We start from the raw sequence: 26,670 nt of genomic DNA on the forward strand, positions 1-26,670 counted from the left end.
CATCTCTTGATCCGCCTGGGGATTGCTCTATTCTTTCCGTGTTACAGCATATTTTCTAATCATAAAATTAATCATTAAAATCGGAACGAAAAATAATAATAAGATTGTATTTTAAAACATTTCAAAGTTCGACAAGGAAGGAGCTGTAGGTTCGTGCGACTCGAGAATATGAAGCTTATGGCTGAAAGTGTCGGCACACTGTTTCTTTTCCAGTACGAATTTTTCCATCACAGAATTTTAAGAGCATTTCTTTTATGAAAACAAAACGTGAAAAAAGTAAATATTTCGCCTAAAAAAAAATATACCGACGAAGACATCAACAAACAAAATACTTAAAAAAAAGAAATACCCGATGAGTTAGTATTTAGCGAGAGATCCATCCTCAACTTAACTAAAATTATGCTAAATATTAAATTACGGTTGCGCTAATCAAAAATAATTGAAAGAAGTGCAAGTGAGAAAGCTAGTTTGCAACGTGACGCTAATTTTCCAAGTACGCACATTTTTTTGGTGTCACTGTACTCGTTTTACTTGGGTTGCAAACGTGGGATCATGTTGAGGGCGTTCACTTCGGTTTGACTGTGGTTTTCTTTTTCGCTACGCGAGGAAGAGTAGCGTATGAAGGTGCCTGAAAAGAAAAGAACGAATATTAGTCAACAAGGAAACCACAACTAGAAATAGATCTGTTTTGGCTTCAAACGTAACGAGCATCAAGCAGAAAAAGCTGTTTAGCCAAAGGATTTTACACTTAAGATTAGGTTAGTCATCGGGATTTCAACCATGCTTTTTCCCCTCTGATCAAGCAAACAGGATAGACTCGCCATGCAGGTGAGCTACCTTCCCCAGATTCAACGAAGAGCACTGGTGGAGGAGGCGGAGCTCTTCGTTTAGTGACAACCCTCGGCTTGTCGCTTTTGAAGGCGACTGCCGCCCCCGTCTTCTATAAAATCAACCATCTTGATTAACCGTGAGCCGACCGAACAGCGATTACTTACATCAGATCCATTTGCGCCACCATTTTTGACTGGTCGAACGTGGTTGTTTTCTACCATGGTAACAGGCCTCGCTCCACGAGAACTGCTACGGACAGAACCAGCCCGACGGACAACGGCTTCAATGGCGCCAGAAACTGTATCAGTGGGCAAGAATTCACTACTCGAATAACCCGAGCTAACGTCCTCCACTGAGCGTATCTCCCTGTAACAAGGATGTGGGGTTAAGTAAGCCAATACATTAAGGATGGAATTATCTAACGGTGTCTTAACCATTCTTTCTTTACCCGATATAACGCTCTGCTTCGTCCCCACCACGCCGGGCTAGATTACTGGGATCGAATTCGGTAAAGTAGACTTCTCTTGTTACACGGGCACGGGGGGCTCGCTGAACTGGTGGCCTCATAACAACGTCTGTTCAAAAGATAAAACGAGTTAAGATGATATAACTTTTGAATTATTTCAAACTACGTGTATTCATTTACCTCCATCTTTCTCATTTCCAATTTCTACCATGTCATCGAATAGGTCGTCGAATTCTTCCGTGTCTGAATCGTCAAGTTCGATCGGTCCTGGAGCAGTTTGAACGTGATTTTGAGTCCTTACTCTATCAGGCTCATCCAACTCCTGTAAAACGGCTCCTCCGCCTCGTACTTGTCGACGATTAACGACAGTGTTTTCGATGGATACATCACCAACGCTGTAACTCTTGCGTAGCGTGTTCATCAATCCTCCGCCGCCATTGATAGCCGTCTGCATGATAACGCGAGAGGCATACTGCACGCCTTTCGTGCCCAGCTCCAGAACAGTTTTGTAGCTTTCCTCTTTGGCCCGGTTAAGGTATTCGTCGATTTCCTATTTTTGTAACCAGACAACAAGAAAGTCAGTAAAGAATGCCTTCTCCCCCCAATGTGAAGAGCACGTTTGAAAATAAACCTTTTCCCTCTTGACTAGGATAGGGTGGACGAACTTTCGGTACAGGATACTAGAACCTTCAGTGGCCGGAGATAGGAGCCATAAAACGACGACGATCTTTATTTCATAGTAAAAGGGAAACCTATTTCATAACGAAAAACATTAATTGATGACTTAATTTGGTAAAGAAAACCAACCACAATCCTTACCAGAAGCCAAAGAACACATCAGTGATTGTTTCTGCAGTCGTGAATAATGCAAATACCACCCAGTACATCATCCATTTGACCTGTCAGAAAAATTTCTTTTTATTGTAAACAAACAAAGAATTGAAATGAATTTTAATTAATTACGTATTCATCGACATCTTTCGTCCGGATGGCTTTATAGCTGGAATAGGCCGGATAAAGGGTGCCTAAGAGGAGTCTGTAGAAAGAAACGATTACGTAGGCAAGGGATGGAAATGCCGAGCAGACGAGATAACCCGGGAGTGTCACAGCAGTCAATTCCCAAGTATTCAGTAATAAATCTACATTGGCTGGAGTGGATTCACTGATGGGCACCAACGTAGAAACATCGTTTTCAGATTGCCACGAAATTCGCACCATCTTGTTTGCCGATGTCAGACACGAATAACAAACAAAACGCCAAAAAAACTACAAATCCATCTGCGCCGCCCTTCGATTGTGCGACTGACGGCCAACAACACCCCAACGACACTAGAGCCCTTGGTTCCCTAGTCAACAAAGACGGTAACTAACCGAGGGCTGCCCGTGCTATTTCCGTTGGCAACTAATACTAGAGTCACGTCTTTGACAACAAACCAAGGGTCGTCTCTTTCCCTTTTCTATTCAATTGAAGCAACACTTTTATTTTTTAAAGAACGAAATTGAAAAGTTCGTCTCGTGATCGAATCCCAGCCAAAAGGTTTTTAAAAGTTCGTGTCAGGGTTCTTAGGCAGATTTTTTTTTACAGTCTGGAAGCAAGTGAAAGACGTGCACACACAGTTTGTGTCAAGGATGTTATAAAGTTTTGAATCAAGGTTGTACTCGGGACTGTTCGTCTCGTTGTTCAAACGCGTCCATTTACGGTCAAAACAACCCCAGGGGTTTCAGGACTTCCCGGGAAAAAAAATTTACAAAGGAAAGGGAAACGTGTGAATACAAGTGAACGCGATAACCAATTTCAAAAACCCATATACCAAAACTTCTAACGCCCACAAACAATGACGAAATGCCTACGATTAAAATGGATTTGAGATAAAACGTTGCATTCGTCTGGTAATTAAACAAAGACGTCACAAGAACAAAGTAAATAATAATTGTGTAAATCACTCACATGACGAGTCTGGAAACCAAGCCTGAAACCATTTTCCAGATCGACGAGATTTTCTCTCTAGCACTTTTTAAATGTTAACATGCAACGAGCAGGTAACATGTGCTTTTTACAACACGCTGAAAATGTGCAGATAGGTTCAAGTTGCAGCTTTACAAGACCGAACGATTCAAAAGCCAAGGTGTTTCTGAATGCGACTCGAAGTAACGACGTTAGCTTGATGGGAAACAAACATACCACCAGGATTTTTTATCAGCGGGTATTTAGTGTTATAACTATTCGATAGATGGTGTAAAAATCTAAGTTGTGCAAACATGTTTGGCGTTAGTAATTTCAGAGAAATTTGCAATATTATTCAGCTGATAAATTTCGCATCGAATCTTAAAAATCCATCATTGCATTTTGATATTTCTTTCGTTAATGAAAATTACCCTTTAATGCTTTCATGATTCTTTGATAGATGGCAGCAGGTTTGTTCTGCGTCTTTTTTGGCGCGCTACGTGGACTCTGTTGTTGGGCCAACTATTCGAGCCACATCCCCTTTTTTTCCCTCCCATCCTTTTTTGTTTGCTCCTTCTTTGCCTGGTTCGTGCGTGTTGCTAATACCTCCATCAGAGGCGCTGCACGTCTGCTTAGCCTCCAGCCCTGTTTCTCATTCCCGCCCGCGAGTTGTTCTGAGCGAAGCGTTGACTGAAACTGTGCGTATCGCCGTCTCTGCGTTTCTAGGTGTGAAACATGTTTTTCCTATTGAATTGCTGCCAAAAGTACAAGATGTGATCGTCGTGAAGTGTAGTCAGTATCGAATGTGCAAAACGGCGTCTACTTGAACCAGATACGACCAATATTTTACCGTTTATAGAGTGAACATTAACCCCGAGACCTCACGTACATATTCATGACTCGTTGGACGACGTTGGTGGTGCGTCGTTTCTCGTGAATGCGATGCCATACGTCGTCGTTCGATGGCGCAAAACCGTTGTCGCAAGGATATCGTCGGCAAGAGGTTCTTGTGCGTTTCGTCGAGTTCAATCAACGGCCAGTCTTCATCACCAGCTAAAAGTGCCATTCAACAACAACAACAACGTACCCCGAACGAACCTGCTCGCTGGGCCTGGCGGGCGGGCGTGATTCGTGCCGCCACACTCCACAACATCGATCAACACGACCTCCAGGTATGATTTTGTTCCGAAATAATTTTTTTTTTTTTTTTTTCAAAATTCCCTGGGCTATTTTCCGAAATTCTTCAATAGGGGAAACTAGCTACTACAACTATTATGCGTATCTTTCGTAGAAAAAACGCAATTACTTGTTGATGAGGTTTAACGGAACAAGAAGAGAATACCTTGAAATTTTTAGAAATGATATTCTCGGTCAAGAGATAAAAGAAGTTTACGCAGAGAATGTTGTTTAGTAGGGTTCGGCCAACTAAACCTGTACACGTAGTATTCGTCGTAGTTTTTTTTCTGCAGGTGATAAACAATTCCCAAAAGCCTGTCCCATTGAGTCCTTCCGCATCTACACGAGGTGGGGATTTGTGCATTTCTAATGCTTCCTTAACAACAACGTATGAGAACTTTTAGGCCGGATAAAGTTGCAGATTTCGAACTCTTTGTTTATTATGAGAGGGTTTCACGGCGTGTTCGAAAAAGTCCCCAGATTGATCAAAAGGACCTCCCTTTACGTCTTTGAAAAAAAAAAAAAAGTTTCCGTTGGTATCATAAAACACACATGAAAAAAAAAAAAGAGGATTTTTCTTTTTATGAAGGGAAAAAATGGAATGATTTATTTTTCTTTTAGCCGTTTGGACAGGTTCCAACGGTCCTTGGACCAGAGGGAAGACGTTGAATAATAACGCAACGAATGTTGGTAGATACAAACGAGTCTGATAAAAATAGAGAGAAAGAAAGGGTAAAACAAGAGAAACTTTCTAAAAAACAAAAAAGAAAAAAAAGTGGAGAAAAAGAGGCCGTTGACTTGTTTAAACGTGGCTAGAACCGGGAAGATTCATCAGCATCACTTAAAACGGGATTAGAATCAATACCTAACATGAGAACCAAAACAAAAAAAAAATCATGGACATTTTGCCGTTTATCCGTGTCGACTCTACAGGTCAACTAGTTCGAAGAAAGAGAATATCGATCCCTCCTCAGACACATTCAGTTTTTTAGCCAATTTTCCAGAGTTTACCGATTGTAGCATTCCGACGCCCGTTGCAGCACAGAGCTATTGTCTACAGCATACGTTGCCGTGCAGAACCGCGTTCATAGGGTAAGGGAGATCCCAAGTTATTGATTTTCAATGCCCTGGGCGTCGCTCTCTCTCGGTTGGAGAAGGGAAAAAAAAGAGGCACTTGACTGGCTTTTTCGCTCCCGTCCCTATCCTTCTCCGCACACACGCCATACAAACAAACAAAAGAATCCCGGCCGTTGCACTCTCTTGCGTCGCACTGAAAAAAGAAAAACTCCACCTTCCTCAACCTTCCCCATTTTTTTGTTGTTGTTTTCCGTGAGGGGCTCAAAAAAAATAAAACTTTTGCAATGTGACGTCACATGCATCTGCTATCGACAGGAAAAGTTCACTTAATTTATCGATCTTCTTTCTCTTCCTTTGCAGTTACTCCTGGAATACGACGACTTAAGCTGGGATCAGCGTGAATGGACCAGTATTCACCAAGCGGGTGTATTTCACGTCTTCCTCGTCGAACACGACCTTTGGTGGGCGGAGGCGCAGCAACAACTTTGGCCCGCCTTGGTATGTCGAAACGTTTCATTTTAAACGGCGGAAGTAGCCGAACACCGTAGAGCAAATGAATAATATTATAGCGATGCTTTTAACACGAAAAATGTGCAAAGAACGGAATCAAATTTTCTTTTTCATATGCCCAGGCTTTCAGCAGTTTGGTGAATCGGAGTCGTGTGGTGTTTCAATTGCCAACGTCCTCTGGTTCGGTTGACGAAGAAGAGGTCGACGGATCATTGCATCCGAGTGGCGTTGCTAGGACAATTGGTGGCAGTGTTGATCGTAGTGACGGTGAAACGAAACGAAACCAGTGCGCCGATTTAGCATCGGAACGAAAGAAAAACACAACGTGTGGAAGTAAAAAACCAGTGTCATTAGTGGCTGTTGAATTCCTGTTGGACCAGCAGCGTTCCTTCCTTCCATCATCCCGTCTGCAACCTTTCCAGGTAAATAATAATTTAAAAAAAAAAAAGCTAGACAGGGAACTAAACGCACACAAACAAACTTTCTACCGATCCGTTGGCCGTCCTCTTGCTCGTTGACCCCGGCTAACATAAAAATAGCACAGGCTCTCTTTCTCGTTTTGTCTATTTCTCCCTATATATTGGTGTGCGCAAGATCCAGCAGCGCACGTGACTCCCCGCTCTATTTTGCTTCCCGCCTCCCGCAAAGGAGGCTATGAATATCAAAATTTCTGGCCAAAAAGGAAACATAAAAGGCAACCCCCCCTCACTCCCCCATGGTGCTATCAGTTTCTGCTTCACTTTTGGCGTATTTTACATTTTGAAAATAAAAGACCCTTTTTCTTTTTTGTTCTTCCGGTCTGGCAAAACGTTCGCATTCCTATTTGACGGGTCCGTGCGTATCAAGTATTGACACTGTTCAAAGTGTGTGTCTGCATTGACCTTGAAATGTCCGTTGTTTGCCTGACTTCCGTTCTAAGGGATCCCATTTGCATTTCAGAATGGCGAAACATTTGAAACCCCTACAGAATAACTGCGGACGATACTCGTCTTTCGTGTTATCCGTAATCGATGCATTCGCGTCTTATCAATAAACTTTCGATAAACACTGGCCTGATTTCAAACTTGCCAATGTCGCAATCGATGTCTGATAACAAAAAAATGGAAAGATACAAGATGTTCCCCTAAACTTGTTTTGAATATCCGCTTTCAAGAGAAAGAGACTTTTGAAATAATTCTCTTATTTGTTTCGGGGTTCAGCTGCCATTTCATTATTTAATGAAGTTTCAAAAGATCAGAAAACCGGTTTTTTTTTTTTTTGTTCTAATGCGTCAGATTTTAAACTTTGTTTTTTTTTGCGTATGTTTTATTTGAGCAGGATTGGGAGTCGTTCGGTTGGTCTAGCCCTGCCGAGCATCAAAATCGATCGCATCCGACATCTTCCTCACAGGCAGTGCGAGAAGCCGTGCGGAAGTGGGCGGAGCTGCAAGCCGGACAGCGGATTCTGGTTACTACGCCTTCAGTCGTCGTCGGCTACCGTTGTCAGGTGTACCGGTCCGAAGGTGCCACACAGTGGTACACGGCTGTCATTGTCGGCCACGACGAGGAGTCAGGGGTATGTGTCAATTCACGCACCGTCACGTCCATTGCAACAATTCTATTATTTATTATTTATTTATTTTTCTCTTGTGTTTGTCCCTGACGTCACCAGGAACTGACCTTGACAGACGACACCGTGCTTGAAGAGCACTACGAAGACCCTCGTTTGCTTCAAATCAAATTGCTGGGAGAAGGAGGTCTTGACATTTATTGTTATTGCTTTTTTCTTTACCGCATCAGACTTTTCACCGTATCCTTTCTCCGAATTTATTTTTAGTTGTTGAATCCATTTTGAGAGGTGAAACAGTAGGCATCACATCCAGACGCTCGAGAGCTTCATCTCAGGTAAAAAAAACAAACACATCATTTCGATTGAAATTCTTTTTGAAAACTTTAATCTTTTTGATACCTGTCTGTATGTGTTTAGGCGGGGAAAGTGGTCCATTCATCGTTGGTCAGTCTTGCAGCACCTCACCATCCAGCAACGAAACGTGGGAGTGGTGTGGCCGCAGTCCGCCCAGGAGACCGGAACGATACCACACCGAAAAGTAAGCAAAAATTTAAGCTAAAGGTCATCAACGACATGCGGGATTAGACGGATATCAGGAAAAAGACAGACCTGTATAATTCGATGGACGCTTTCTTCCCGAGGCTTTTTTGTTTTGTTGTTTATTTTTTTTTTTTTTTTTTTGGGGGGGGGGGGGGGGTGGTTTTGGAAAACTAGCACAACAACAACAACACAAGTTTTGTGTTCCTTTTTTTTTGAGGCCGGAGGAGGAGTCTGCCGTGTGCCGCCAAACCGACTTGGCTTCAATAGTCAACCGGACTCAGTAGAGACAAGTTGGTTTGCGGTGGGTTGTTGTGGGTTGCGCAGACGGTGAGTTTGTTTGTCTTTTATTGTAACGAGAGAAAGAAAAAAAAAATCCTTCAGTAATGATGATGGCCGATTCCGTAAAGAATTCTCCTTGCCCCCCTTTTAAAATTTTTTTTTTTTTTTTTTTAAGAATTGAAAGAAAAAGAAAACTTTCTCCACCTGGCGGGCAACGTGAGTCATTGCTCCCGATGGTGACTCGGCCGCCGCCATGGTGTTGTCATAGAAACGAGTATGTGTGTGTGTGTGTGTGTGTGCTCTATCTTTCCGATTGTGTATGGCCGTATAGACTATTCAAGTTTAACGACCCCTTCCGTTTATTTTATTTTATTTTTCTTTCCTAAACGAACTGCTACTAGAAGAAGAAGTATAGTAGTTAGTACCATGTTCCGCGCTAGTTTCTCGGCTCTCTTTTTATAATGTTCTCTTTGACCAGTTATCCGGATGGGATAGAGAAAGAAGAGGGAGAAGAAGAAGAAGAGAGAAAAAAAAAAGAGGTGGTTTCTCCTCTTTCATTCTCTTTGTATTCATCCGGTCCCTTTTGGGATGGCATTCTAACCCGCTGGCGTCGAACGGAATGAGGCAATCTTATCATCTCGCTCACGTCCCGTCGTTTCGGGGCTGCGCAGCCCCGGCTCTTTCTCTCGTTTTCTCTCTCTCTATGCAGTACACCTGCCATTTTAGCTTCTCAGTTAGTTCGGGTTGGTGTTGTTGGCCTTGATTTCTCCATCAATCCGCCATTTTCTTGTGCGATGATGACAAAACTTTTGTCATCAGGGTCCCCTGTTTTTATGATTTTTTTTTCCCTTTTTACTCGAGAAAGAATAAGATAGGAGGCAATAAAAAGAAAAACTTGTATTTCTTTTTGGGTGGAATTTGCCATCGGAAAACGATGTCGTGGCTGAGCCAAATAAAAAAGAAAAAAAAAAAGGAGGGGGCCGCATGACGTCACGGGGCTTTGCCGCGACTGCTGATTGGTCGCTGCGAAGCCTCCTTGGCTGACTTGGCATTCTCCCTCCCTTCAGGTCCCCCCCTCCCTTCTCATTGCACACACACACACACACGCATTTCCCCAATCCAGCTGTGTAGTTCAGTTCAGTTCAGTCGCGCCAAGATGGCGGAGACCAAGCTGTGATTGCCGTCTCGTGTGTGTGTGTGTGTATCTGTGTGCTCTTCTACGTCTCTCATTCTCTTTTTCACATTCTAGCGAACAGTGTAGTTGTTTTTGGGTGTGACAGTGCCAAGACGACGTTACGGATTAACTCGATCGAACCACGCCATTATACAAACGTTTCGGGGGACTGTGCTTCATCATAAAAAAGAACGGCAAACAAAGTGAATGTCGAGTTTTTCTAGTGCAGTATACGCAGTGGTGGCAATTCCGGTATAGCAAGCTATGTTTTAGTCCCCTTTTTTTCTTTGCTTATTTCGTTTTTGTGTGTGTGTGTGCGAGAGTTGTGTCCCTGTCGTGCTTCTGTGAGGGAGCTGCCGGCGTGGCCGCGTGGCTGCCAACTTTGTCAGTCGCCATTTCTATAGATGATGGGGCATATAAAGATACACTAGTTATTGTAAGTAGCACTAGTCAATTAAATTTGATAAAACACACACACACACACACGTTGCCCGGATGTAACAGATGGCCCGTGCATCTTCATCGTTAAAAGGAAAAAGACTTTTTTCTTTCTTTTCTGTTTCCTTTTTGTCAGTAATTCACCATACCAAGTTGGTGAAAGGGACAAAAGAATAAACCTTCTCCCTTATACCTTCGGGGCCGTATAGTTCCATGCATTTCGGTTAAGAAACCGAGGAGGGGTGGAAACATGTCCGCAGGTTCTCTCTGTCGCCTCTGTGTTTAAAAAAAAAAAAAAAAGAACTTTTCTCCCGTTACTTCGTAAGTCTCCTTTATTTTCTGATTGCCTGGTCAAGGTGAACTTTGGAGTAGCCGGGATAAAAGAACGAAACCGGTTATCGTGTCTGCCACTCCTCCTTGATTCTCTTCAACACTCGAGCCGTTTTTTTTTTTTGGTGTGTGTGTGTGTGTGTTCAAATTCTTGTTTTGTTGAAGGAATGGAAAAGTTAAGAACCAGACTCGAGGGTAATAGAATTGGCAATATCGAATTTAAATGGCTTAAGAGAAAGGCGAATGTAGTTTAGACGAACGAGTGTTGTATGACCTTCAAAGATCTTGTCCATGTGGCAACGTGGACACACATCCGTTGCAGGCATACACACACACGTACGAAATAAAAAGAAAATAAGTTTGTGTTTATTACTATTATTGTTACTTATAGCACATTTGGTCATTTATTTATGTCTTTTCTTTCATTTTCAAGACCGCCCTCTTTTGTGTTTTAGTTGTGTGTCTGACCCATTTCGTTATGTGGAGAGGCTCCTGAGGCGAAATGGACTCAACTGAGGGGCGTTAAGAATTAAAGAAGAAGAAAGAAAGAAAAGAAAAAAAAAGTATAGTAGTGTATGTAGTGTGGTTGGGGTTTTGGGTTGGCAAGGTCGAATAGAGGTCAAAAATATCCACCCCCATCAATCTAACGGGTTTTGTAGTTCCAGCTAAAAATCCCGATGGCCTCAAACGACAATCATTTGGGAGCCCTTTGTATGTGCAAAAAGGGTCATAGACGGAAACACACACACACAGAGACTACCTTGTATGGAATTGTGTGTGTGTGTGTCTGTTGAGTATGCTGTGTGTATATCTCGTGTCGTCGTGACTGGCCCGCAGGGCCTCTCTTTTTTTTTCTCTTTTATGTCTTTTTTTTTCTATTTTATTTTATGTTTCTTTCTTTCTCTGCGCCATCTTGGCCATCACTATTCCCTTGTTTTTGTCAGCCGTTTCGTGTTCAGCCGAATGGTGGGAAGAGGCAAGAGAACGGATGAAAAGTGTGTGAAGGGAAACTATCTTCCCTAAAATGGGAGAAGGGCGATCAATAATGCAAGACGGGTGTAGGGTGGCATGACGGGAGAGAGAGAGAGAGAGAGAATCCAAAATTTTCTTCTTCTTCTTTTTATTTTTTTGCTGGAACAATAGATCTCTTCTGCCCTCGAGTCAGCATTTTCTTCTTTCATCCATCGTTCCGGTTTTCCCGTCTTTCTTGTTTCTCATTTCTTGTTTTCTTCTTTTGCCAAGCTTACAACTTGTTGTTTCTCTCGTCCGCCGCCATTATTGATTACATGGGAGGAAAAAAAGGAAAGAAGATTCTTTCAGGCTATTCTGGGTGGATGATTCTTATCTGATTGTGTATATACTCGGTATCTTACCCTCTCTTGGCTCGGAAGGTCATCAGCCAAAAAGCATTCCGCCAAATCGTTGCCGATTCGACGACGTCTTACTCGCTCCCGTTGCCAAGAGAGGCCAATCCGAGCGCCCTCTAGCTCAATTTTAACAGGAAAGAAAAAAAAGGACAAGCCAGGTGTCTTTTCATTCCTTCGCAAACGACACACAACGTTTTCTTCCCCCCAGTTTTTGGGTTGTTGGCTAGACATATCGAATTAGAGTGGTTGACCCGGATTTAAACAAAAAAAAATTGATGTCTCCCTCAGCTTTATGTTTTAACGTTGTTGCTTCTTTTGCTTCACGGTCTGGGTCGTAGATGTTTACTTTTAAGTTATTGTGTTGACTTTTCATCCAACCTGGTGTAGGTATCAGGCGGCTATTTCCGTGCTCCAGCTCTCTTGCTAAACATCTTCACTCTTTTTTAAGCTTTTGCCGGAGCTCTCTCCATTTTTCTCTCCAAAGAGTGAGCGAGCGCGTGTAAAAATCTATGTCGGGAACTTTTTTTTTTTTTTTTCTTCCTTTTCTCTCGCCTTTTTTTTTATGAGATAGTTGTGTTGTTTGTGGCGTGTGGATCATTGGCCTGGTCTTGAACATTTGGCTTAGAAAGATGAAGAGAAAGCGTCACTTGAAGGTTATTGGCCTGTAAAGAGGGCGTCCTTTTCTTTCTTGTGTTTCTTTAAAATAAAAAACACGAAGGATTGGATGTTGTTTTTATTAGACCGTAGAATTACATTTGCGTGTCGTGAATTTTTGTTGACAGATTTTCTTTTATTCGAAATTGGGAAACATTCAGGCAAGGTGATCCGGAGCAGCCCGTCCAAGGTCAACAACAGTTGCAGCAGCAGCAACAGCAGTAGTAACAGAGAACGGAAACGCAAGGCGAACTGCGCCGTGGAATCGGACGACGAAGCTGTCGTAGGCGGTTCGTCGGTCAAGTCGAAACCGGAAGCGTCGCACGAGGAGAAGGCTGTCGCCACGCGTCCAGTGTCGAATAGTTGTGAAACTGTTGGATTACCCTCCGTCAAGACGTCGTCGTCGGTGGAGATCATCCCCGTCGTCAGTGCAGCAGCGACGGTCGCATCGAGATCGTCTGAAACGACGACGAGCAGCAGCAGCAGTAGTGCCGTTTGTAGTGAAGCGTCGTCGTCCGTCAGCGCCAGCGTGGCGACTTCGGCGCCACCATCCGTTGTGTCCGTCACGGAGAGTGACAGGGGAGGGCGGCTCCGCGACAAGAACAATCTCAGCAAAGACGCTGTCGTGTCTTATCCGGGCGGATTAGCCGGCGGTGGTAGTGGTGGTGTTGGTGGCAGTGGCGGAGGCGGACTCGTGATATTTCCTGTACCGCCGCGGACAGGAGCGCCGGGAGCCACAATTCCTCCGCCTATCCAGCAGCAGCATGACAGGCCTTACAGTTCAGTAATCTCGGCTGCTTCCAATAGCACGACCGCTGCTGCTGCTGCGGCAGCAGCTGCCGCCGCCGCTGCCGCCGCCGTCCATTCGCCGGCATCCGCCATGGAGCGCGAACGGGAGCGGTTCGAGGAGGAGCAACGGGAGCAACGCGACCGAGAAAGCGGTGTCAGTAATCTCAGTCGTGGCGGTGGCGGCGGTCCAGCGGGCGGCGCTCAGAAGAGATCGCCAGCGTCGTCGCCGTCGTCAGCTGCCGCCAGATCGACGGCGGCCGTCAAGAGAGCCCCGGAGCCAACGTATTCGCAAGCTTCTTCAGGCGGGGCAGGAGGAGGAGGAGGTAGTGTTGCACCACCTGGAACCATGTACGGGCACTACCTGCCAACTGGTTTAACTCACTCGGGTTCTCTGCCGTTTGGCTTGTCGCCAAACATGGCCAACTTCTCGCAACATCATTCTGTGGCCGCCGCCGAAATCTATTGGAAGATGCATCACAACCTCATCAACAATCATGCTCAGGTGGCGGCTGCTGGACAGCCATCTCATGAGGAATTGTATATGGCTCACGAACGAGAACGCGAGAGGTTGGAACGCGTGGCCAGGTGAGACATCTCGATGCACTGGATATTACGTAACTTCATTGTTGTTGTTGATTCTGATAACGATACGATATCGGGGGCTAGTAGTACGTGCATATCATATTGTGTCGTAGCAAGAGATAAGCGCACAGAGTGATAAGATGAAGCGAGTGATAATTAGTCGTTGATAATAATTACTCGTTGTGTTTTCTCGTAGGGAGCGTGAAAGGGAGCGCAGAGAATTGGAGGCCAAGGAGCAACAACAACAACGCGAAAGGGAACGCGAACGCGAGAGAATGGATAAGGAGCGTATGGAACGCGAGCGCCATAAACAAGCTGTCGATCAACATTTCGAAGAGTCCTTGATGCGTTATCATCGACAATTCAATGAGCTGAAAACGGGAGCGGGACCGGGGGGAGGGGGCGTTCCACCGTCGGCACCGTGGAATCCCCCGACTATGCCTGTCAAGAGTCAGGTGCCGCAGCAGCAGCAACAACAACATCAATTAGTGATCACGATGAGTGGCGGCGGTGGAGGAGGAGGAGGCAACAGTCAAGCCCCACCCAGTCATATCAACAGTCAGGAGCGCGACAAAGACAAGGACAATCGGGATCGATACATGGCTGCCTACAATCAAGCCATCGATCGAGATCGTGAGCACCGTGAACGAATTGCTCGCAGCGGCCAGCAACAGAGTGGTTCTAGTGGTGGCGGGCCGCCTTCCAGTAATCCTTACCCTGCACTCCCTCGGGCTGATTTGAGTTTCTCTGTTCAGGGATACCAAACGGCCCCTAGTCCGTCGAATAATCAGATTCAGCATCATCATCATCAGCAACAACAGCAGCAGCAGCAATCCCTGCCCCGAAAGTCAGAACAACAGCAACATCATCTCTCGGCAGCTGATTATTCCAAAGCTGCCAGTGGTGTTGGAGGTGGGGGCGTCATTGTTGGCCCGAGTGAACGAATCGAACGTGATACCATGCGCCCTGACCATCGTGAACAGATGCAAAGGTCATTCGAATTGCAACAGCAACAACAACAACAGCAGCAGCGTTTAGATTCTCGCGATCAGCAGCGCCAACCCACTTTGTCGTACAAACCTTACGAACAGACGCCGCGTTTGGTAACCGGAGGAAGCAACAACAGTAGCAACAACAGCGGAAACAATAGCAGCAATCCCAACAACCGTACAAGTCGAAGTCCCCACCCGCAGATGACGCCTCCAACTTCCGCTGCTTCCGGCTATCCCATCCATTATGCTGGGCCCGGTCCTGGCCCTGGCCTGTCGCAGCACTCGTACAGTCCTAATCCCACGAGCGGCGGTCGTAGCGGTCCATCCAATAGCTACATGCCTCCGCCATCGGTGTCTCCTTCTCGGTCTCCCGCAGCGGTGGCAGCAGCATCGGCCGCGCACGTTCCCGCTTATCCAGCCATGAGGTACAGCCCAGCTCCTCAAACGGCACCTGCACCTTGCACTTCGCCGTCTGCCAATCAGAAGAAGACGAGCCCTTCGCCCCTTCAACAGCAGCAGAACGTGGGACCTGCCACTACGACCCTGTACGGCCGACCTGGGCTCGCCGGCGTTCAGGTGGTCGGTTCGGCCGGAATTGCGAGTGGAACACCGGTCCAGTGCAGATCGGATCAGACGATTCCGCTCTCTTTGATAACGCCGAGCAAATCGAATCAGGTGGAATCGGCACCTCCGCCAGCTCATACGGCCCGTAACGTCGATCGAGATCGCGAGCGTGAGATGCGAGAACGCGAACGGGATGTGAGGATATACCCGCACAACGCATTCTCGCCATTGTCTCATCAACTTCCACCGCCCCAGCCTCTTCTGAACAGTGCTGCGAGCAACAGGGGCGCTCCGATTGCTGGACCACCGATGCCTCAACAGCAGCCACTCGACTTGGGAACATACAGAGAAGATTCTCCCATTCCGCTCATTTCATCCGCCCGCCTGTCGACTGGCGAAGCGCAAGTAAAGAAAACGCGGCCGGAACCACAGCAACAACAACAACATCACCACCATCAGCAACAGCAGCAACAACAACAGCCACCGCCTCCTACGCCACAAATTCCCATGCCTGCTTATCCCAGCCTTGGGCCAGTTGGTTTCCCTGGAGCGCCGTTGATGAGTGTGGCTGCTTTAATTGATGCTGGGTATACCAACGTGACTGGTAGCACTGGTCAAGGGAAACCACCTAGCAATGCAGCCAGTACCTTCTCAATGGGTTTGGCTCCTCCACGCCATCTGTCGGATACTCCTCCTCTTTTGGTGTCTTCCGTACCTGTAGTTTCTAATCCGATCGATCGTCCGGCCGAAGTTTCAAATCGCCCAATGATCATCAAGAATGAACCCGGCGTCGAGACGGCTTCAACGTCTTGTCCGCCACTTGTTGAACAAGATCGAGTTACTTCGGTAAGCCGGTCACCTCCCGTTGTTCCGGCTCCTGTCGTCAAACAGGAAGAAGTCAAAGTCAAACAAGAGCCGATTCCGGTGACACAGTCTAATAACACGACATGGAGTAATCCGGCAAGTAGTAGCAGCAGTAATAGTAGTAGTAGTAGTAGTGGTAGTACCACTGTGTCCAATAACAGCAACAGCGCAAAACCAGCAGTGCACAAGTTAAAGAAGGCTTGGATTCAACGACACACTGGTACGTTTGATTTGGCTTCAAAGTTGATTTTAAAAAAAGAAATTTAACTATTTACGTCCTTTTGTTTGTAGGTGGAGATGAAGTTGTTGTGAAACCGTCTTTCAATAGTGTCGATGTAAAACCGGAGCCACTCGATCGGAGTAGCCCGGGACCGCTCAAAATGGCTAGGAAAGCAACGACTTCCGTCAAGACAGAGATCAACGGTTACGGTTCACCACAAAACGCAACAGATGAGAGCGAGTCGACCGGATTGAGAGGGGGGTCTGTGGGAGGCAAGCGGAAGCCTCGAGCAACCGCTGCAGCCAATAAGGATCGTGATAAGCGAAGCAAAACTGTTGCGGCAGCGGTTACGTCTGCCGCCGTGTCTGCGACTCCAGCCTCGTCGACTGGGGGCAGCAGTTCAGAAGCCGAGGCATCGGAATCGGAAAACGATGTCAACAACGGAGGTGGGCGCACGAAAAAAGGCGGAGCCGTAGCGGCACTCAAAGAGAGCGGCGGTGGCAAGGGCGCTGGCCGCGGCTCCGTGGCTGGTCGTCAGAGGAACAGTGACAGTAGTAGCAGCAGCAAGGAGGGCCAACCGGTACGCAAAGGACGAGCGGGGGGAGGGGTTTCTTCGGGCGCCGCCGCGCCAGGAAATTCGTCTCCGTCTGGGCCTAATGCCAAATCAGGGTCAGGCAACCCGTTCAACAAACCTCCAGTGCCGGTGCTGAAGAAGAGCGGTGAAAGTTTTCTTCAGGTGAAAATCACGACACTCATATCCATCTGGCTGTGATTGCGTTTTTCTGTGGTGATTGTTATTAACGGTTTTTCTTTTTTTGTTTGTTTATTTTTGTCGATAGGATGCCCCGTGCTGGGAGGTCGCGCCTCGCTTGGCCAAGTGCCGCGAATGCCGGCTCACCCCCCACCAGCGCAAGAGGAACGAGCAGCAGAGCAACGCCAACATCTTCTGTCGCTTTTACGCTTTCCGTCGACTCCGCTACACAAAGACTGGCCAGTTGGCGATTGCTGGATTCTCGGATCCTTTAAAGTATGTTTATTTTATTTTTTTTTTATCGTGTCTTTATGTTCATGTTTGAATTTTCTCTATAAACCCATGCCCGGCCTTTTTTCCTTTAGGGATGCGTCAGAAGACGATTTACGGTTATGGTTGCCTCAACCGGATAAGTCTGTGCAAGAGTTGGACGTCGACATGTCGTTGTTTCTTCTTACTCACGTTGGTGATCAGTTTTGCTGGATGGTTCAAACGGAGAAAGAAGCCAAGGCCGAGGCTTTGGCAGCTGAAACGGAGGATGGCGACACGATTCAACAGCAAATCGCTTGGAAACGAGTTGTGCAGGGAGTGCGCGAAATGTGTGACGTGTGCGAAACTACCCTTTTCAATTTTCACTGGGCGTGCGGCAAGTGTGGCTACGTGGTGTGCATCGATTGCTACAAGACGAGAAAAGCTGCCAAATCACCCACCAATGGAAATGGAAGTGGCAGCAAAGATGACGAAAAAGAGGTACCTATTGTTTTCCCGTTTGTACGTGGACCTGTTCAACATCGCTTGTCCATCTACCAGGAAAAGGATAAAGAACGTGATCTTCACGGTTGGTTGTACTGCACCAGCCGTTCGGGGCATGACCCTGATAAGTTAATGCCGACCCAAATTATTGCTGGCAAGGCTCTGGAGTGTATGGAGCGATTAGTGCATTCCTACCGGAAGCAGTGGAACATAGCTGAATTCTGTGATTGTCCCGAAGGCAACAAATCTGTCGAAGTTAACGCTGTCGAGTCCAATGGTTCGGTCAACCCGGGACCGAATGGCGTCTGCAAGGTTGGTTGTTTTCCATCAGACATTTCTTTCTGCTTTGACGCACATTGATTCCTTCGGTTTTATAATGATTTTTGCTGTTGAATTTTAGAATACGAATGCTGGATCTTCTAAAACGGATGGATTATCAAATGGTGACGCTGAAGGGAAAAGTGCCGATTCAGAATCTGTGAAACCCGTCAATGGAAACCCGTCGCAGCCCGGTGGCGATTCCAAAAATGGGGGCAACCAAATCGGTTCGTCGCTCTTGAACGTCTTGGCTGACGTGGCTTTGAATAAGGAAAAGAAATCGGGCAAATCAAAGAACGGTTACGGTCTTGCAGCTAAGGGCGAAACTCCAGATGGATCGGCTACCGTGATTGGTTACGATGGCGAATCGGATATGCCCAGCGACGAAGAAGAAGGCGGTGAACACTTCTCTACTCTTAGAGAATTGCTTATCCGCCCGGCTCCCAAGACCAGCTCGGGAAAGAATTCTGAACAAAACGCACCACCTGTACCGAAACGACAACGGATGGAAACCCTTGAGGACGTCATTTCGTGCGTCATTGAAAGGGGAGTCGATCGCGAGCCCAGTCCCGAGGCTTCTGCTTCTGTCACGACGCCTGCTGCCACGGCTGCCACTAATCCGTCTACTGCCACCGCAAACACTGCTACGAGCAAAGATACAAACGGGGAGCCTGAAGAAGTTGCTGTCGATGTTGAACTAGTGCATTTCAAGCGTCGTGGAGACGCGTTTAAAACGGTGTTGAGTCGCGGAATGCTTCCTCCGCGCATCATGGTTCTTTCAGAGTCGTTGAAGGCTTACCCGGATATCCCACATTCTTGGCTTTGCAACGGCAAGTTGCTCAGATTGGAAGACCCAGTAAACCCAAACAATTACAAGCTCTTTCAGGTAACACATTTTCAAAATGCTTCCCCAACAGGTGAGACTCTAATCTTATTATTTCTGAATGCCAATGCAACAGGATTCGTGGAAACGAGGTCAGCCAGTTATGGTCTCCGGAGTGACCCAACTAATGGATCAGGCCATCTGGCATCCGGACTCATTTCTCAAAGATTTCGGCGACGTCAAAAATGACCTTGTCAACTGTTTGACCGGAAACACAGTCCCAAACCAACCCATGAAGAAATTCTGGGAAGGTTTTGAGCGTCTGACAAAAAGACTTAAAGATGATAAGGGCCAGCCGATGTTACTTAAATTAAAGGTATGTCACCGAAATTTTTTATGTTTGTTTTTCTTTTTCACTTTATTTGGTGGGTGTATTTTTATCTCATTCTCAACATGATATTCGTAGGACTGGCCACCCGGTGACGATTTCGCCGAGTTGCTGCCAAGTCGTTTCAGCGACCTGATGAAGGCTCTTCCACTGGCTGAGTACACGCACCGCAACGGTCGTTTGAACTTGGCTGGTCGATTGCCCGAGTGTTTCGTGCGACCGGATCTCGGCCCCAAGATGTACAATGCGTACGGTTCGGCGTTGCTATGTAGCAAGGGAACTACCAATCTCCACCTTGATGTCTCGGACGCAGCCAACGTCATGGTCTACGTAGGGTTGCCTAAAGAAGCGAACAGTGAAGAGCACATTAAAGGTAACACTTGTGATATCTTCTTGCCTTTTTTGTTTACATTTCATTTCACCGCCTTTTTTTTTTGTCTGTTGTGTTTTTACAGAGGCTTTTAAGGCGGTTGAAGAGTCTGGATGCGATTTCCTTACGCGAAAGAGGATCGAATCTGGAGGCGAAATACCTGGTGCGCTATGGCACATCTACCAAGCTAGAGATGCCGACCGCATTCGCGATTTTTTAAATAAGGTATTGTTGTCTTCAAAAGCAGTAAATTTTTAATTTGTGTCGCGGTTTCGGTATATCACGTATTCTTTTGGTTAGGTTGCACTTGAACGAGGAGAGCGTCTAGAGCCGCATCATGACCCTATTCACGACCAAAGCTGGTATCTCGACGGGGAACTTAGAAAGCGATTATATACGGACTATGGAGTCGCTGGCTATGCCATCCTTCAATGTTTGGGCGATGTTGTTTTCATTCCCGCCGGAGCGCCCCATCAGGTAGATAAATTAATCATGTCTGGTTGAAGAGAAAAAGGGTTTAAATACCGTCTCTCAATTTATTTTAGGTGAGAAACCTTCATAGCTGCATCAAAGTTGCCGAGGATTTCGTCTCACCCGAGACGGTGGCTCACTGCTTCCAGTTGACTCAAGAGTTCCGTCACCTTTCGGATTCACACACCAATCACGAGGACAAGCTGCAAATCAAAAACATCATCTATCACGCTATGAAGGACTCTATTGCAGCCCTCGCTCACGCAAAGAACATAACCTTCGCTGAGCTGTTGAAAGTTTATGAATCTTTTGCCGACGGCAACGATTCGACTCGTTAGTCCCAAACTGTCATCGTGCCCAAATTTCAATGTCATTGATTTGAAAAAGAAGGAATGGCGAGAATTGTTAAATTTGACAACCGTTTAAGTGAGGCTAACTATCGGAACAGTTCACAACAACGGGATATGGGCTGCACATTGTGCAATCTTGTTACGTTGAAGGTATGTGTGCCTTGGGAGAATGAAATAGAATAGCATTGATCTCAAGTTCAGTGGGACGTGTTTCTCTATCTTATGATTTTGATTTTCCTCTTTTTTTCTTTTCCGACTTTTTCTCTTTTTAGTGTGTGTAATCCAGCAACATGGAAAAATCGTTTCCCGTCCTGTTCTTTTGTCCAATTCGATCCCACCAAATTCAACGTGGCAGTTGTAAATACTGTAGATATTTATACATAATTGGTCTCGAAGTGGACAGTTTTGATCGTGTCTTGGTCTGTGTTCTATATGAACTTGTGTTTTTCGACCTTTCTATTGTTTTAGACGGATGTGTCATTCATGTTTGTAAAACCCGTGCGGATGGATCAGGCTTGTTGGTTTTGTAAGTACAATACAATATCGCTTAAGAACATGGAAGATCATGGTGTGGCCTCATTATTGACAAACTTTATCCATAATCAGTATTTTCGTAAGATAAGTTCGATTGCTCTTGATGTTTTGACAATCATATATCTCAGTTTCCATTTCCCGACTTGGCAACGCTGAGAGATAACCATATGTTGTTGTTGTGAAATGGATGCTGTCGAGGCTACCAAGAACTTCTTTGGTTCTTACGTTCAAAGTGCGATTGGAATTTTTTCCAGCTCGGTATAGTCAATGTCACCCTACAAATAATATTTTCCTAATATGACTGTATCACCTTGTTATATAAGACGCCCATAATTATTTATTGTGCCTACAGACTGGAAACGGAAACCCATCGATAAAAGTCGAACAAGAACTCATTCGCTTGGCTCAATTGAAGGCGGACTTAGCAGTGAATGAAATGCAGAAAATGGCACGAGTGGCGCATCCGGTCTTAAAACTAGCCGGTATTTCAGGAGCAGCAGCGGTGATATTAGGGGCGTATGGTGCTCATGGTGTGTATGTATTCATGATGACCAATTCAACAAGATAATTTAATACCATTCCATTTTGCTAGCTTTTTTAAAAAAAGAAAGTGTTTCTACGGAATTTAAACAAGTATTCGAGACAGCCAACAAATATCATTTTCTACACACACTTGCACTTATGGGTGTCCCTCTTTGTCGACGGCCTCAGCTGGTAACAATCTAATTTTTACATGCAACAAAGACATATAAGTTAGTATCTTAGTAAGCTTAAAATTTGTGTGAAACATAAAAGTGAGCTTCGCTGTTCGAAAAAAATTTATTGAATAATCTATGCAAATCTTAATTCTACTTTTATATTTTTACATGGATGAAGACTGGCACACTCTTGGTACTTGGAACATTGATATTTTCTGGCACATGCTATTATTATGCTCTAACTGAAGAACGTTGGATTCGGAAGTACACACCTTACGGAGGGTTTTTGCTTATATTTGGATGGCTGTCAATGGCTCTGTAAAATGCAAGTAGTGCATTACATTGTTACGTGTTGCAAAACAAACGTTACGCTTGTGGCGTGAGAATTCATAGCATCTCACATCGGTATAGTCGATGATTTTGTGTTGTGGTTGATTTGGGTTAAAATATAAACACCGCTTCCAGTTTCTCAGGTTGCAATAACTCTAGGTAGAACAAACGCCCTTTCATCTATGAAGACAATCTCTTCGCCGTTCATGATATTGCCGCGTTCAACGAATGTTGTCATGTAGCTGAGGCAAAGAAATAAGTTTAAACCTTATTTGTTCTGTCTAATTAGGGACATCAAAGTAATGGTTACTACACTAAAAATTTGCTGTATGTTTTTATTGTCAATAGATCGCAGATTTCTTAGGAATTTGCTTGAACACTGTGATCTTTTTAAAATAAAGATAGCCACCATGATAAGCACATTTTTATTTCAATAACCATACTATTTCTCATTTGATTTCAAATGCCTTAGGTTCTATGGGAAGAATTCTTGTGTTGTGAGGTGAAGTTGAACCCACATCTGTCACAGAAAGCTGACCCTAACATCAAACTTATTCGCAGCCCGCAAATCATAAGTAAGTTGATATATTTATCAAAAGCTGTAACTGGGATTGTAATATGATGTATAACTTTTTACAGGCTAACTACCATTATGTGGCCATTCTGTTTACAATTGGGAAATGCTGGAATGAATTGCAAGCTAAATGAAAGATGAATTGGCTGTTAACTGATTGTATTGGTTAACTATGTGGCAGCCGCGTATGTAGTCGTAATATCCTACATGCGAAGTAATCATTCCTTCTTCAACATTTCCTTCTTTAATGAACGGAATAATGCGCGAAAACTAATTTACAGGGTTTTCTAGGAACAAACGTTTCCATTTTCCCATCCAAATTGCATTACTAACTTTATTTTTTGTCTTATTCGGGTATAACCGAAAAACGATCTGGCAACGTCCTCGTGACACCCTATCCTCATTAAGGGTTCCGCCGCCATTGTTAAAGTAGCATTTGTCACGTACAGTAGTCTGATATAGTGTCTGGATTTTTACTACTTAGATCTGCTTGTTTTATTTCAATTTTGCCATTCTAATCCGATTCTCTTGCCTAAAAGAAATTAAATTTTTTTTTGCTTTTTAAAACCTCTACATTCTTGTACATTTCTTTGATCATAGAAGACATTTTGCAATGCGTGATCATCATCTCGGTCTCGGTTGGAACTCTAGACACCCGATATTTAATAGCGTTTTTTATACTTAAATGTTTTAACCGATTTCACGAATCTTACCAGTCCTCTTTTGCCACTGGGTGAAGCCTAAATTTTGAATACTGCCATCTCTGGTTTTGTAATAAGAGTGGAAAAACTTCATGGATTGGTAAGATTGAAAAGAAAGTGAATTTTGTAACTTGCCTTGTCTCTTCCAATTTAGAGCCAAAATTTGGTGTTCCCAGTTCGTCATTGGAATTTTGGAGTGTCCAATGATGTCACAGGTATTTCTCACTTATTCAGTCTTCGATCTCGTTTGGTATTTCCCAAGACACTTCGAGTATTGAACCGAAGTCCACAGAGTATTTTGTCTATCGTAGTTCAGCAATAAGTTTGTATTTGCTGAGAGCTAACTCTTTGTTAGACTACCTGCAACAACCTGAAAGGTATAGACATTTTTCCTTAATGATTGTTTTAAGTCTAGTAAATTGATTTGTTATTTTACGTTGATATGCGACTTAGTTTTCTTGTCTTGGTGGTGAAGGTACTAAATATGAGATTAAAAGATTTTTTCAAGGCACATTGCATTGCACATGCAAGGTAACAATTGTGGATTGGCTAAACATAAACGGGTTTGTGCAACTGGATTGACGTCGAGAAAACTACATGTTATGGTACTCAGAAAATTTTAGCTGGGAATGCATACGAAATGTTTTTGCTTGTCGCCATATAATATTGGAAATTGGTATCATCTATAAGGTTTATTCTTTGTCGAAATAATTTAAATGTGTATATATATGTTATAAATAAATAAATGAAGCTATGAATTGGAATTGTTTTGTATTGTCCCTCCTCCTCCCACAATTCCACCTCTGTTTTACATAACACATACAAAGTTACAATACATACATAAATACATACACACACAGTTAGTGAACCCATTGGCTGCCACGCCATACAGCCCGTAGGCTGTTTTCCTACATTCTACGAATCGTTGTCTGATGGATCCACGACCAAATGGGACTTGTCCGGAAAGACAAGTCCGGGCTGACACGGCGATAGATACCATTAGGGGGATGCACACCCCAGGAATCTATCACCGCATCGACTAAGGGAAGTCCCTATCGGTGCATCGCCTAAGGCGCCATTACGGCGAATCTTGGGCAGTTGCGACTACCCCACCCCATGGCATATAGACCATGAGGCAGAGTAGCGCGGCCCGTCCCTAACGAGCTAAAAAAAAAAAGGGGAGAAAAATGGGTGGCAGCCAATGGGTTAACTAACACACAAAAAACAAACAAACAATACCGTGAAGGACATGGCGATCCACGTTGACATCCTACGCCATTGCCGATGGGGGGATCCGGAGAAATTTTTCAGATGAAGACTGCATACGGCCAAGAATGGGCTGAGATGATATCCGAAGAAGAAGATTCAAAGTTCTAAAACGGAAAATCATATCACTATGGTTTAACTACAGAATCATAGACTGTTTTGTCAATACCATAATTAGCCATTTGGATCTCTGGGTTGTAGGTGGCCTAGTAGAGAAGTTGTGAGGACTAGACATGTGGAGATGCTAATATTTATGGCTGGATAACAAGAGAGCTGCGAAGACTGGAGTCCTGAGACAGCGAACACTAATGGTTGACAAAACTAGTAGATGAAGATTTTTCATTTCAAAGAAGATACTTCATATCACTAAGATAATATTACAAAGTCATTAGGTAATGAACAGTTAGGTGTTCAGTGGTATTTCGGTCTAAGAAATCTGGTTACCTTCTGGCATCAGCATTCTCGTAGCATTTCCTGAACATAATCTCAATTAATGAATCATGCCATTAATTAATTTTTAGGTTGAAATGGGTTGAATTGGTGATAACAGTGTGATGGAACCGGCATGATAGAAAAAAGAGTAGCTCGTTATTTTCTGGATCAGCAGCTCAGATGAATGAACAAGGAAAATCCTATCCCAGCAAGATAATGTTTTTGAAATGTTATCCTTCCAAAATACACATAACAACGTAGCTATTGAATAGGAGATAACATACCGTTGATTTTCAAATGAATAATCCTTCAAAAGCCAACACTATTACGAAACATTGCAAACACCAATTTTACTTCTTCCATGTAATCATTCATGATGGAGGCACATCAGCGTCATCTAGTTTTCTTTTTTTAATCGAATGAAAGAATTCCTTTAAACAGAAATGCAAAACTTGATTTTTACTTCAGATAACTTTACTGATCTCAGAGTGTTAATACGTAGCTATAAACGAAATTCAAAAAAGAAGATAGGGCCGAATGCGCTAAAACGTGTTGTGTCCATTAAAGATTAACTAACATTGAATATGGCTGAAAAACACGAAAATACTGGCGCCAGATTCTAACACATATAAGACCAGTACTCTTAATGGTTAAAGTAATGGAGTTCATTTTCTACATTTTGAAAGTTGGCATGCAAATTTTCCGGAAGTTACCGGAAGTAGCTCATATCTTCAACAATACTGATCTCATAAAAAAACGAATAGGATTTTCGTGATCCTTATAAAATTTGGAGTCTAACTAACGCATTTTTAGTCAAAAGCCGGATTTGGCCAAAATCACGATTTTCCCTGAACTATAGTTCAGGGAAATTTGCGATTTTCGACGATTTTCGGGTATTTCGTATTGACCCATGGAATAGACCCCAAATTTGACGAGGATTACGAAAATGCTAATCTTTTTTCTTGCATGCCAACAGATAAGGAGCTATTCAATATTTTAAAACCGGATGTCGAACCGGAAATTAAAATCCCTAAAATCTAACAAATGAGCTATTATCTAATTAACGTGGTTAACAAGATAATCATATTTTTAAAAATAAACTATGGTAAATAAACGTTAGGTAGCTTCTTAAACATTTCTAAAGTACGGTTTTAGTTACAACTACCAGTTACAGGTATGCTAGTACTGCATTTACAGGAAACACCTTAAATACGGCACCGTAATTGGTTTGCGTGAAAGTGTCGGACACTTAACAAGATTAGTCACTTTAATCATTGTTTTGCTTGGTATTTACCTGATGTTAGAAATAAGCTCGGAGAAAAAATGTGTCACTACTTTTCAAAACAATGGGTTCCATTCTTACCATCTGGTGGAGCGCTCTGGTACTGCAAGTTAGTCTGCTACCTATTGTTGTGAATGTGTCAGTGAAAATGTTAACAGGAAAAGAGAGGTTTGTAACGGATAAAAAAGAAATGGACAGAAAAACAAACATTCCCACCGGGAATCTGCAGATCTTGTAAGTTCGGCGACGTCTTGTCAAGAGACAAACACAACTTGTTTTGCTT

The 26,670-nt window shown here is 44.2% G+C and overlaps 3 protein-coding genes and 1 long non-coding RNA gene across 7 annotated transcripts; 2 read left to right on the forward strand and 2 right to left on the reverse strand.

The window, feature by feature from the left end:
* Positions 1-93: 93 nt before the first annotated feature.
* On the reverse strand, positions 94-4,688 carry LOC130685409 (receptor expression-enhancing protein 2-like). Of its 4 annotated transcripts, XM_057508707.2 has the most exons (9): positions 3,246-3,445; positions 2,261-2,333; positions 2,117-2,196; positions 1,929-2,049; positions 1,478-1,847; positions 1,280-1,406; positions 996-1,197; positions 838-940; positions 94-628 (listed from the first exon to the last, which is right to left on the reverse strand). In XM_057508707.2, exons 1-9 carry the CDS (start codon positions 3,275-3,277, stop codon positions 528-530), a joined length of 1,209 nt encoding a protein of 402 aa, XP_057364690.1. In that variant the 5' UTR covers positions 3,278-3,445; the 3' UTR covers positions 94-527. The 4 variants fall into 4 exon arrangements, with proteins under 4 accessions (XP_057364690.1, XP_059350529.1, XP_057364687.1 ...); XM_059494546.1 differs by lacking the exons at positions 2,261-2,333; positions 3,246-3,445 and adding an exon at positions 4,685-4,688; XM_057508704.2 differs by lacking the exon at positions 3,246-3,445 and having other exon boundaries at positions 2,261-2,734.
* On the forward strand, positions 3,895-20,828 carry LOC130685407 (probable JmjC domain-containing histone demethylation protein 2C). Its single transcript, XM_057508701.2, has 19 exons — positions 3,895-4,414; positions 5,856-5,993; positions 6,128-6,427; positions 7,323-7,559; positions 7,656-7,740; positions 7,821-7,888; positions 7,971-8,091; positions 12,497-13,709; positions 13,903-16,346; positions 16,418-17,082; positions 17,186-17,373; positions 17,463-17,847; positions 17,908-18,162; positions 18,251-19,054; positions 19,128-19,367; positions 19,458-19,752; positions 19,835-19,974; positions 20,050-20,226; positions 20,295-20,828. Exons 1-19 carry the CDS (start codon positions 4,205-4,207, stop codon positions 20,556-20,558), a joined length of 8,229 nt encoding a protein of 2,742 aa, XP_057364684.1. The 5' UTR covers positions 3,895-4,204; the 3' UTR covers positions 20,559-20,828.
* A 422-nt stretch (positions 20,829-21,250) lies between these two features.
* On the forward strand, positions 21,251-22,270 carry LOC130685451 (transmembrane protein 256 homolog). Its single transcript, XM_057508750.2, has 4 exons — positions 21,251-21,362; positions 21,457-21,634; positions 21,697-21,818; positions 21,981-22,270. Exons 1-4 carry the CDS (start codon positions 21,288-21,290, stop codon positions 22,122-22,124), a joined length of 519 nt encoding a protein of 172 aa, XP_057364733.1. The 5' UTR covers positions 21,251-21,287; the 3' UTR covers positions 22,125-22,270.
* A 2,023-nt stretch (positions 22,271-24,293) lies between these two features.
* Positions 24,294-25,477, reverse strand: LOC130704479 (uncharacterized). Its single transcript, XR_009004958.2, has 4 exons — positions 25,390-25,477; positions 25,118-25,305; positions 24,843-25,039; positions 24,294-24,780 (listed from the first exon to the last, which is right to left on the reverse strand). It is a non-coding gene; the product is annotated as an uncharacterized LOC130704479 (long non-coding RNA).
* Positions 25,478-26,670: the final 1,193 nt, after the last annotated feature.

Source organism: Daphnia carinata, chromosome 3, assembly GCF_022539665.2.
Source record: "Daphnia carinata strain CSIRO-1 chromosome 3, CSIRO_AGI_Dcar_HiC_V3, whole genome shotgun sequence".
Classification (NCBI taxonomy): Eukaryota; Metazoa; Arthropoda; class Branchiopoda; order Diplostraca; family Daphniidae; genus Daphnia; species Daphnia carinata.

What these genes read in the sequence shown, in the direction of transcription:
- LOC130685409 (XM_057508704.2), bottom strand. Translation starts at nt 2,515, where the DNA reads ATGGTGCGAATTTCGTGGCAATCTGAAAACGATGTTTCTACGTTGGTG. An exon ending in GATGTGTTCTTTGGCTTCTG is followed by an intron (nt 2,050 to 2,116) that starts GTAAGGATTGTG and finishes GTTATGAAATAG; the next exon opens with GTTTCCCTTTTACTATGAAA. An exon ending in TCCTAGTCAAGAGGGAAAAG is followed by an intron (nt 1,848 to 1,928) that starts GTTTATTTTCAA and finishes TTACAAAAATAG; the next exon opens with GAAATCGACGAATACCTTAA.
- LOC130685407 (XM_057508701.2), top strand. Translation starts at nt 4,205, where the DNA reads ATGGCGCAAAACCGTTGTCGCAAGGATATCGTCGGCAAGAGGTTCTTG. An exon ending in GGATTCTCGGATCCTTTAAA is followed by an intron (nt 17,374 to 17,462) that starts GTATGTTTATTT and finishes TTTTTCCTTTAG; the next exon opens with GGATGCGTCAGAAGACGATT. An exon ending in TTCGCGATTTTTTAAATAAG is followed by an intron (nt 19,975 to 20,049) that starts GTATTGTTGTCT and finishes TCTTTTGGTTAG; the next exon opens with GTTGCACTTGAACGAGGAGA.
- LOC130685451 (XM_057508750.2), top strand. Translation starts at nt 21,288, where the DNA reads ATGGATGCTGTCGAGGCTACCAAGAACTTCTTTGGTTCTTACGTTCAA. An exon ending in TTGGAATTTTTTCCAGCTCG is followed by an intron (nt 21,363 to 21,456) that starts GTATAGTCAATG and finishes TTGTGCCTACAG; the next exon opens with ACTGGAAACGGAAACCCATC. An exon ending in TTTGTCGACGGCCTCAGCTG is followed by an intron (nt 21,819 to 21,980) that starts GTAACAATCTAA and finishes ACATGGATGAAG; the next exon opens with ACTGGCACACTCTTGGTACT.